The 12,614-nt window shown below is 42.3% G+C and overlaps 1 protein-coding gene across 1 annotated transcript in view; it reads left to right on the plus strand.

Annotated features, from left to right (window-relative positions):
• The window catches only part of gucy2cb (guanylate cyclase 2Cb), a gene marked incomplete at its 5' end in the record, with an annotated part of 38,562 nt that overhangs the window by 10,488 nt on the left and 15,460 nt on the right, over positions 1–12,614 (plus strand). The window contains 4 exons of the mRNA XM_079492297.1: positions 21–125; positions 1,118–1,204; positions 1,393–1,525; positions 2,180–2,317. Of these exons, the coding sequence (XP_079348423.1) occupies positions 21–125; positions 1,118–1,204; positions 1,393–1,525; positions 2,180–2,317 (463 nt within the window). The remainder of the gene's footprint in view (positions 1–20; positions 126–1,117; positions 1,205–1,392; positions 1,526–2,179; positions 2,318–12,614) is intronic.

Genomic DNA, 12,614 nt, shown 5'->3' on the forward strand with positions numbered 1-12,614 from the left:
GAGCGCCCCTCTCTCTGCAGCTCCTGGCCATTGACTATTACAACGTGACTAAGTTTTACGGCACCGTCAAGTTTGACGAAGGGGTGTTTGGAGTGTTTGAGTATGGAGAGAGAGGGTCCCTTAAGGTATGTAATACTGTATGTATGTGTCTCTGTGTGTGCGTGCGTGCGTGCGTGCGTGCGTGCGTGCGTGCGTGCGTGCGTGCGTGCGTGCGTGCGTGCGTGCGTGCGTGTGTGTGTGCGTGCGATCTAGTCTTCCAGTTTGCTCAAATAAAGAGATAATTGTGAGCATCATTCATTCATCACCGTCCATTGAGTTCAATGCACAGGTGGTGCCATCTTGGGAGGTTTTCAGCTATTACTTTCACGTCACCTGACTTTCTCTTTCTAGATTGAGAAATATGGATGGACACACACACACACACACACACACACACACACACTACTGGTTGACAAAATGGTTGCTTGAAGCTCAAAGTGAAACTTTTCGGAGAAGTGGGTGACTTTCTCTTTCTAGATTGAGAAATATAGATGGACACACACACACACACACACACACACACACACACACACACACACACACACCCACAATACTGGTTGACAAAATGGTTGCTTGAAGCTCAAAGTGAAACTTTTCGGAGAAGTGGGTGTTCCTTAACTTCCTTCTTAGCTCAGCAGTATAATTTCGGTCTCTCAACTGCGGAAGACCAGTGCTTAAATCCTGGGTAGAGAACATAAAGGTTATGTATTGCAAGGTCAAAACAGCATTGTAGTGACTAAGTAAATTGAAAGAAAACAAAATAGTTCTACAAAGTAACTAGGATAGCAGGTATAGACATCAAACCTAGCATCTATATAAATATACTGTATACACTATACTGTACTATATGAATAACATACTTAGTAAACTAACTATCAGAGCCTCAGTCCAACCTCCAGGCTGCCCTGCACATCCTGGAGCTGCAGCAAACTCAACACCACCAAGGCTATCAACCTGCTACCGGCAGCACCCAGATAGGAGAGATCCCAAACTAACTAAATATCGTCAGCCAATGATCCATGGCAAAGGATATATATTGGGTCTTCATCTCAACCATTAGTTCTCTCTCCTCCCACAGTATGTGCTGAATGATAAAGTCTCATATCCAGAAGGGACCTTCATGGACTGGGAGTTTAAGATCTCTGTTATGTACGACCTTGCCAAGGTAATGAAGACACTGACTCTTTTTTTTGGTTCATTTAAGATTCATTAGGTATCAGAGAGATCATGATTCTGAGCCCAGAATGTGTGTAGCCTAGTATAACACATGTACCGTACCTCTGCAAATCAAATATGTATGGTATAGACTCCCTGTGTATCTCAATAAAGGCAATGTGTAAATCTCCTATGCAGGGTATGTCCTATCTCCATGCCAGTGACATTCAGGTCCACGGACGCCTGAAATCCACAAACTGTGTCGTGGACAACCGCATGGTAGTGAAGATCACAGACTTCGGCTGTAACACTATTCTCAACCCTGCCAGAGGTAAACACATATTGTACCCTACAAACCAGAATACCAGATACTTAACACACACCACTGGGCATGAACTTAGAAGTTTCTCTATTCATCCGACTATCCAGTGCATCCAGTCTCCAATTGCCTTGTCTCCCTCTGAAATAGCATGTATGCTAAACCAAAAATTACCATTTAATCATATCAACCCTAGCATCCCTAGGGTAATAATAAGCAAACATCAGCAAAAACAGCAGCCAGGCTGGTCATGGAACACCTTGGGAACACCCAGGATGAAGTGGCTAATGTTGCCCAGAAAAGGGAAGTCTGGAACCTGATTCGCTGCGTCCAGCTGACGTTTATTTATTTATTTACTGACAACCGAGGTGGGGAAAAAAAGACGATGAGCGGAGCGAGTCAGTCTGGATTTCAGGCTAGAAGCCTGGAGCTCTCTGCTGGAACTGTTTCCCCAGCGAACAGACTCCGGATAAGCGGTTGAAGATGGATGGATGGATGGATTGATTGATTGATTGATTGATTGATGGATGGACAAAAGACATGGACCTAGGCTAGTATAGACAATTGGGGGGACTGGGGTCAAAGTACTATATATACGAAGTGGTTAAACCACCTTTTAGCCCTTGTCCCCTAATTCCTTCTCCTTTCATTCCCCTCTCCTCCTAGACCTGTGGACGGCCCCAGAGCATCTGAGGAGACATGGAATCTCCCAGAAAGGAGATGTCTACAGCTTTGCCATCATTGCTCAGGAGATCATGCTCAGGAAATGCACCTTCTACTCTGAGTTCTGCTCAGATCGTGCCGGTACACACACACACACACACACACACTCGCGTGCACTGCAGCCATATACATGTATGGAGCGTGTCTTGAGTGTACAGGGTGTGATGAGGTCAGATCAACATATGGAATGTCAGAACAGGTCAGCTCCATATATGGCCTTAATTGTACATTGATTGTACATTTTAATTATATACCAAGAAAAACATAACAGGAAGAAAAAAACAACCTTTCGTAATAGCATTTTGAATATCCATCGTATAACTAAATATATAGACAGTTTGTTTTAGTGTTGAGTAACACGAACATTAATTGTATTCTATATTTTTATAAAGCATGAACAAACAAATGATTCAACATTTTATTCAGTTTGTAGAATGGGTACAGTTCAACAAAGGTACAGGTCAATACAAAAAACCTGATATGAGGAATAAGAAACAAAAGAAATGTTTACATCAGTGTCCTCCATTTTCAATTCATCAGAACATTAATGACATACAACTAAAATCGTCTAAATGTAAACTACAGCAAATCTGGGGAATCTGTAACATGGCAGAAGACAGTAGCCTACATTTGGTCCAACTGGCTACAACTATACTGTTCTTTCCTAGTCATTTATCTGGAAACTATTGACTCAGTGAATGAGGAGTAGTACTAAAAATAACAGTCCGTTCAAATTGTATGTTAAGTTTACTTGCAATTCATCTATGGAAACATTTGTTTCATCGTCATCCTATTGATCTAGAATCAGCATGCTCATATACATGTAATGCGTTTAAACAGTTTAGCCTTAAACAATTGTTTAAAAAATACCATATGGATCAACATGTTACACTTGGTTGTAATGTGGATTCATATGTGTGCGGTCAGGACATTTTCAGTGGCTCAAATTAGTAAAATTCAACACAAGAGTCAACAGTTTAAATCCAGTGTGTACAACCTTGTGAAAGTCTAAATTATTTGAATTACTAAAAAGCTTTTCCACACACATCACAATTATTTGGGTTTGTCTCCAGTGTGAACTCTCTGGTGGGTTTTAAGGCTGGCTTAGCCACTAAGATGACCCCAGGCCCACCACTTAAAGACCACATGTTAGGGTGCCCAAATCTGAAGTTAGGTGGTCAAATGACCTGAAACTGAAGCAATTCAGTAAAGGTCAACGCTTCCTCATGGGGTCATTTTAGGGCCTAGGACCTAAAATGATATGTTGTGGGAACAACATATCCAACGATGAGGACCCCAGGCCCAAAGATGTCCCCCTGGCAACTGTTTCAACTTTGGGTCAGCCTACATGTAAAAGTGCCCAAAGTTGAAGGGCAGAGCTTCAACTTCAGCTACCCAGTACCCAAGGTTGAAGCCCTTCAACTTTGGGCAGATCTACAAGCTCGTAGTGCAGCACAGAGTGCCACACTACGAGCTTGTAGATCTGCTATTTTTCAGTGGGGTACATTGAATCACTGGTCCTGGGTCAATCCAAGGGCCTACCACTCCACTCTCTTGATATGTTGTTCCCCAACTCTTGGAGAGTATTTAGGCCTTTTACTGGAGGTCCCAGCCCCTAAAATGACCCCAGGAGGAAGTGTTGACCTTTACTGAATTGCTTCAGTTTGAGTTCATTTGAGCACCTAAATTCAGATTTGGGCACCGTAGCATGTGGTTTTTAAGTGGTGGGCCTCGGATCATCCTAGGGGCTAGAAGGTCCAGGGAAAGGCCTACATACTCTCCAAGAGTTAGGAAAGAACATATCAAGAGAGTGGAGTGGTAGGCCCTTGGATTGACAATATACAAGCCCCTTAAGGCTTGTATATTGTCAAAGTCTCGTGTTTTTAGACCATATTAGCCTACTTTACTTACATACACTGTTACGCACCAATTAGTCTAGGGGTAAAGGGTACGCATATCATAAAAAATGACAAGAAACCTCACTCAAAATTTGAAAATGCTTTACTTGTGTTGTTGTTCTTAATACAAATGGCTCAATGGATACATGATGGAAGCTGAGAGAGACCCAGCAGAAACTTAATGTGCAAATACTTTGTGTACATTTGAATTGTGTACTAAGAAAGGTAACACATATAAACATTATAGAAATGTGATATATAGGCTAGGTTTGTTTGTGTGTTTGTTTAGTGGTTGAGTAAAACTAAAATAACTACATTTCAACAAAAGTACAGGTCAATACAAAAATCTGCTAAATATTCTAAATGTAGAATATTTATATCTACAGCAAATCCACACGTCAAATTACATAATGTTCATACTAAACTGATCCATTGTTCATGACGTTTTTGGTGGCTTGAATTGGTAAAACTCTTCCCACACCGACCACAAGAGCCAGTTTAAATCCAACGTGTACAACCCTGTGAACTTCTAAATGATTTGAATTACTAAAAGCTTTTCCACAAAATTATTTGGTTCTCTCTCCAGTGTGAATTCGCTGGTGTGTTTTAAGATTTGACATTTGAGAGAAGTGTTGTCCACACTGATCACATCCATAGGGTTTCTCCCCAGTGTGAATTCTTTGGTGTGTTTTAAGGCCGTCCATTCTAGAGAAGCATTGTCCACACTGATCACATCCATAGGCTTTCTCTCCAGTGTGAATTCTCTGGTGTGTTTTAAGGGTGTTCATTTGAGAGAAGTGTTTCCCACACTGATCACATCCATAGGGTTTCTCTCCCGTGTGAATTCTCTTGTGGTTTTTAAGGATGGACATTGTAGAGAAATGTTGTCCACACTGATCACATCCATAGGCCTTCTCTCCAGTGTGAATTCTCTGGTGTGTTTTAAGGTTTGCAATTTGAGAGAAGTGTTGTCCACACTGATCACATCCATAGGGCTTCTCTCCAGTGTGAATTCTCTGGTGGCTTTTCAGGGTGGACTTGTCAGAGAAGTGTTGTCCACACTGATCACATCCATAGGGTTTCTCCCCAGTGTGAATTCTCTGGTGTGTTTTAAGGATGCCCATTGTAGAGAAGTGTTGCCCACACTGATCACATCCATAGGGTTTCTCCCCAGTATGAATTCTCTGGTGTGTTTTAAGGATGCCCATTCTAGAGAAGTGTTGTCCACACTGATCACATCCATAGGGTTTCTCTCCAGTGTGAGTTTTCTGGTGTAATTTAAGGTTTCCCATTGTAGAGAAGTGTTGTCCACACTGATCACACCCATAGGGTTTCTCTCCAGTATGAATTCTCTTGTGGGTTTTAAGGCTGTCCATTCGAGAGAAGCGTTGTCCACACTGATCACATCCATAGGGTTTCTCTCCAGTGTGAGTTTTCTGGTGTAATTTAAGGTTTCCCCATTGTAGAGAAGTGTTGTCCACACTGATCACACCCATAGGGTTTCTCTCCAGTGTGAATTCTCTGGTGGCTTTTAAGGTGTGCCATTCGAGAGAAGCGTTGTCCACACTGATCACATCCATAGGGTTTCTCTCCAGTATGAATTCTCTGGTGTGTTTTAAGGTGTCCCATTGTAGAGAAGTGTTGTCCACACTGATCACATCCATAGGGTTTCTCTCCAGTGTGAATTCTCTGGTGTATTTTAAGTCTGGGCATTGTAGGGAAGCGTTTACCACACTGATCACAACAGTGGCATTTTTGCTTAGCCAAGCTTCTTCGTTCTTTCACCTCTGGTAGAACAGGGAAGCCAGACTGATGATGCAACACTGAATTGGATATGTGTAGTTAAAATAGATCTAGTAATCATTCATATAATTATTGTTTGTTCAGTAACAGAAGTCTCCCCATGTCTCCATATCCAGTCATAGGACTCATATAGGATACATACAGAATATAAGTGAAACTGTAAGGGAAACTGGAAGACATTGAACTAAAACACAAGCTGATACATCTTTGCAGGGTTCTCTCTCCCTTTAGGATGGAATTTGTAACCCACATGTACATTTATTTCTGTTTACCAAAGAGATTGTGCAATGGGCAGACTCCTGGTACTGAACAAAGACTGCATGTTTCACTTTCAAACATGTTTGTGGGATTTTAACATCTACTCAGACTTTTGTGAGGACCCCATTTTTTAAGTTGATTTGTTTAACATAATGTGTCACTATAGACTATAGATCAAGATTGTACATTTGAATTATATACCAAGAAAAACAAAACGGGAAGAAAAAAACAACCTTTCGTAATAGCATTTTGAATATCCATCGTATAACTAAATATATAGACAGTTTGTTTTAGTGTTGAGTAACACGAACATTAATTGTATTCTATATTTTTATAAAGCATGAACAAACAAATGATTCAACATTTTATTCAGTTTGTAGAATGGGTACAGTTCAACAAAGGTACAGGTCAATACAAAAAACCTGATATGAGGAATAAGAAACAAAAAAAATGTTTACATCAGTGTCCTCCATTTTAAATTAATCAGAACATTAATGACATACAACTAAAATCGTCTAAATGTAAACTACAGCAAATCTGGGGAATCTGTAACATGGCAGAAGACAGTAGCCTACATTTGGTCCAACTGGCTACACCTATACTGTTCTTTCCTAGTCATTTATCTGGAAACTATTGACTCAGTGAATGAGGAGTAGTACTAAAAATAACAGTCCGTTCAAATTGTATGTTAAGTTTACTTGCAATTCATCTATGGAAACATTTGTTTCATCGTCATCCTATTAATCTAGAATCAGCATGCTCATATACATGTAATGCGTTTAAACAGTTTAGCCTTAAACAATTGTTTAAAAAATACCATATGGATCAACATGTTACACTTGGTTGTAATGTGGATTCATGTGTGTGCGGTCACGGTCAGGACATTTTCAGTGGCTCAAATTAGTAAAATTCAACACAAGAGTCAACAGTCAACAAGTCAACAAGAGTCAAATGTTGTTCCTCCATCTTGGGAGAGTATGTAGGCCTTTCACTGGACCTCCTAGCCACTAAGATGACCTCAGGCCCACCACTTAAAGACCATATCTGAAGTTAGGTGGTCAAATGACCTGTAAATGACCCAGTAAAGGGTAAAATACTCTTCTTGGTTGTGGGAACAACATATCCAACGATGAGGACCCCAGGCCCAAAGATGTTCCCCTGGCAACTGTTTCAACTTTGGGTCAGACAAAGAAGGTTGTCAAATGAACTGAAACGTCAGCCTACATGTAAAAGTGCCCAATGTTGAAGGGCAGAGCTTCAACTTCAGCTACCCAGTACCCAAGGTTGAAGCCCTTCAACTTTGGGCAGATCTACAAGCTCGTAGTGCGGCACAGAGTGCCACGCTACGAGCTTGTAGATCTGCTATTTTTCAGTGGGGTACATTGAATCACTGGTCCTGGGTCAATCCAAGGGCCTACCACTCCACTCTCTTGATATGTTGTTCCCCAACTCTTGGAGAGTATTTAGGCCTTTTACTGGAGGTCCCAGCCCCTAAAATGACCCCAGGAGGAAGTGTTGACCTTTACTGAATTGCTTCAGTTTGAGTTCATTTGAGCACCTAAATTCAGATTTGGGCACCGTAGCATGTGGTTTTTAAGTGGTGGGCCTCGGATCATCCTAGGGGCTAGAAGGTCCAGGGAAAGGCCTACATACTCTCCAAGAGTTAGGAAAGAACATATCAAGAGAGTGGAGTGGTAGGTGTCGTTTCCGATCTGGATCAGCAATGCATTCAAGAGGACAAAAGGATGGACGCTCGATGGATCTGTAGCTTCAAAAGGTCAACTTCCGTCTTTATTTTCGCCAAGTACAAAGTCGAAACAGCCGTTATAAACTGCACAAGAAAAGTCTTATGCCTGAGTCTTGAGAATTTCAACACACAGCGTTTCCGTGGTTCCAATATCAACGCCGGATCAGAGACTACCGATTGTGAGAAGCGTTCAGGTTTAAGACTCACAACCAACGCATGGTCCCGCCTACTCTGTCAGCGGCCTCGTCCAATAGGAAAGCCGCTAAACAGAGTATCCGGTTCCTGCGAAGGCGGGACTTATGCCAAACTACAACCTATTTTTACAACTTGAGATGACAACTGGCTAGTAATGAATTTAAGAATACAATATGATATATGAAATTATAAACATAACAGAACTATATAAAACTACACAGAAATATATGAAACTTAACTGAAACATGACAGAACAGTATGAAACTAAACAAAATTACATTATACTGAACTGACTCTATTTAAGAAATAAATGAGCTTGTTTTAACATGGTACCTGACATTATAATCTTCAAAATAACCCTATGTTTAAGAGTACATTCTAGATTAGTCACTGAATGCTAATAATTTAGTAACCTAGTCTATGTCTTAGTTTCCTAGCGTTTATCTATAGTAACAGAAGAGTGTTTTTAAGAATATATAAAGTTAGAGTCCATACATTTAATTCAAGCCAACTCAGATCCTGCCAGCTGCTTCACAGTTCACACCTTCTGTATTTAGAACAAAAGGGTTCTCTTCCTGCAGTCCTTATAAGGTGCTGCTTGCTCAGACGTTTTAACAATAGCTCCTTTCAGTGAGAACATTCTAAATTAACTTCAAACCCAACTGCTTATAACCGTACCGACTATAGTTGAAAATAGACTTTAATTTTGGTTCATTCATTAGAAAATACACGACATGTCCTCCCTTTTATGGGGCATATGCTCCATAAACATCAAGATAAATGAACCAAAATAAAATCCTCCCTTTGATACATTAAAAACAAAAAAAGTTTATCAGAAAAAAACAAATAACTAAGAAAAGTCCGAAATAGCCAGGACACCCAAATTACATAACCCCCCCCCCCTTTTGACAGACCAAACAGTCTGTCAAAAAATAAAACAAAACCAAAAACACCAAACCAAATAACCACCCTTAACCCACACACAAAAAAACAGGTATAAAAGTCCAAACCTCCTCCCTGGACACCCGTAATCACCCTAAAAATCATCAAACCAAACAAACAAAAACACAAAACAGCCGAACCATCATCGTACCACCCTACCATGCCTGATGAATATCCAAGCATGGGAGGCTGAAAATACAACCAAGGTTAAACTCAGACACAGGATATCAAAACACATTTTTTTTTTTTTCTTTCCATCAAAATCCAAAAAACGAAAAAAACGAATGTCTGTTCTTTTTTCTTTAGCCAAAGAACTGCACAAAAGTTCGAGGTAAGCGTCACCGTCTGACCTCAGAGCATAGATAGAGAGACAGATATTTAGAAAAGAGTTGAGCGATACAAGATAGGGCATGCCATAGTGACACGGACGGGGAATGGGCATTTGGGCAAATCCTTCCAAGCACGAGAAAGTGTGCGGGGGAGTGAAAAAGGGCATGTGACAGGGCAAAATCCTTCTCAAACCTCCTCAGCATAGGTACACAGCTCTAGATCTGTGTACAGCGATACATCCGTTCCATCGTTCATTCCAGCCTCCATATCCCTTGTATCCATGTGAGTGAGGACGGGCGACTGAATGGCCTGCAGTGCCATTGTCCCGCCCGCACCCCCTGTGAGCCCTCTGATTACCAAGGCACGGATGAGCGGAAGACAGCAGCAAAAGATAAACGCTACAATGAAAATTATTCCTAGGATCCACATCCCTGCGGTCGCCAGGTATGCACCCCAGGAACCCAAATGGCTTTCCAGCCATGCAGCCAGTCCAAAGGTGACTCCGGTGTGCGCATGGAGCTCAGCCCTCAGGCTGTGTAGATGTCCCATGGCCTGAGTGAAAGTACCATTTACTGCCGTAGAATTCGGGATGTATGTGCAACAGAAATCGCCAAACATTGCACAAACCCCGCCTTGAGATGCGAGGACCACATTCAACACCTGACGATTCTGCCAGGTCATCTGACTAGTGGCTGCCAACTGCCTTCCAATTGCTCCCAGGGCAGCGATAGTGAAATTCAAAAACCTCTGCTGATTATAATACATATAATTAATCCATTCCGCGTCTACCACGATTCCAATTAGCGGAGAAAACATACTACCGAAGGCAATGGATGCTTCATCAATGGCTTTAAATTCCGTCGGTACCCCATGCGGTGTACCAAAGGCATCGAAATATACCTGAGGAGTAGGTCTAGGCCCGTCCTCCCGTTTGACCCTCCGAGAGCCAGATCCAGTCCTGGCCTGTACATCTTTAGTCGGGATGATAACTACAGACTGTACCACCTGAACTCTCGCACACCTACCTATCCAGTTCAGAGGCAACGCGCTATATAAATGATTTTCTCCACACAGCCAAAATTGATCTGCAACTGCCTGAGTGGCATAGTATAGTGGACATGCCTGGGGAGCTGGTTGCGTTGGCTTTCCTTTCAACATTGCCCCTAATTCCAATCTGGGCAGTTTCCCAGGCTGTGGTCGACAAAGATATTCATAAACCTGTGTGTCCTGTGGAGCGTATGATAAATCCCATATTGTGTCGCAACGTTTTGCAGTAAAGTTACCCATATCCACAAGTCTCGTAGTCTGTGCTCCCAATCTACCCCTCTCAAAACATTCAAAAGTACCCACTAATTTTAGAACTCCACTATGAATTGTAGACGGATCTGTTTTCACTCGTATGTCCAGTTTACTACACATCTCTCCGAGTGTGGGCCCTACAGTCTCGTCCTGATTTACAGAATCCTGACTTGCTTTGTGTTCTGGTAGAGATTCGTTATAATATTCAGCAGATCCTAGGTACTGTAAACATTCTGCCTGGCAGAAGGGGACTAAATTTGGGTCAGAATCATTATTTAACACTCCATTGGAACTGAGTATAGTTTGTTTCTTTTCTTTTTCACAATTTTTCCAACTAAAATGTGTATTCAATACAGTTAGATGTGTCTGGTGTGCTTGTGCACAGAAATAACAGTCAGACTTGCCTATTGTCGTAGCGGAAAAGACACTCCATTGATACCAAGAATTTGCCAAAGCCATGTGATATAATGGTTCCAAAATGCCACCTGGGTTTGTATTAAACAGACTACTCATATGGAACGAGCCAGTTGCTTTTGCAATTTCTTCATCATCTGGAGTGACCTTTCTTGCTGTTCTATGTTTAACCAAATCCGGGTCTAAATTAATGTTGAACTCTAAAATGTCCTCCGTTTGTATATCAGGAAAATATTCAAGCGGAGACGTTATCGTGGAAGTGACAAAAATATTTGGGGTCTCTTCTATAAGGGTATACTCAGTTTCAACAGAACTAGGAGATAATAGGCTATACTCAGTTTCAACAGAACCAGTAGATATTACCACAGAACTAGGAGGAATAACACTATCTAATTTAGTGACTGTGATGGGAGGAGGATAGCTAACAGGAGTGGTATGAACAGTAGTGGGTTTGTTAGGACCCACAATATCTGACATATCTCGTACGTACGTCATACTTGTAACTGGTGCATCAACAAGGTCCTGAAAAAATGTGACCATCCCTATAAAATGTTGTAACCCAGATTTAGCTTTCTTCGCTGACCTAGCAGGCCGTGATTCAATATTGGGAACCAGATCTTCCGGTATAGGCTGCATGAGCGTGGACATGGGCTCGGTGGTAGGAGGAATGAGAACAGGGTTACCTTCTTTGAGTCTAGACATTGTACCTTCGGGGTCGACGCCTTTCACGGACTGGCCTGGGGTCACGGGGGAGAGCAGGCTGTGGTTCTCCCCCCTGGACCAGAGCTCCAGTGTCTTGTGGCTCGGCACCGCTTCCCTGGCTGTTTCCTTCAGCGTGGGGCGCTGAAGGGATGAATCTGGTGTCAATGTTACCGAATGCCCCGCTGTAATCGACGTCAGTGTCCTCCATGTCTGCTGAAAGAGGACTAGACTGACACACAGCATCCTCAGAGCTGTCACCCTCATCCTGAGAGCGTACTGGAAGAGGCGAGCCTTCCCTTCGAATGACGAGGTCCTGGTCGTCGTTGTTTGCTGGTGCCTTAACACAATGGTTCAGGTGATACCACGTGGGTGATCCCTCGACTTGTAGTGCCGTTCCCGTGCACCGAGTGACCAGGAAAGGACCGGATCGGCGTCCGTGGAACCACTTCCTGCGGAAAACTTTTACGTACACGCTATCCCCTGGCAGGATAGTGTTACAAGGTGTACATGCAGCTTCTTCCTTCTCCTCCTGTTCCTGGTGATTTGAACTGAAGATTGATGTCGTCTGACACCTGGTGCAGACGTCCGTACTCCATAGATGACGTAGTATTGGCAACGAAATCTTCTGGTTAACCGCTTAGCAGCTGTAGGATGCCCTGTAGATGTTGACCACTGTTGTGTAGAGGAGAGCAGAACTCGCCTTCGGCACAGGTGTCAATATTGACATGATGTCGGATGTCCACTGGTACACTGGCATACTCCAAACTGGGTCACTGCAACTGTTTTTTCT

Source organism: Electrona antarctica (genome assembly GCF_951216825.1).
Source record: "Electrona antarctica genome assembly, chromosome: 22".
Taxonomy (NCBI): Eukaryota; Metazoa; Chordata; class Actinopteri; order Myctophiformes; family Myctophidae; genus Electrona; species Electrona antarctica.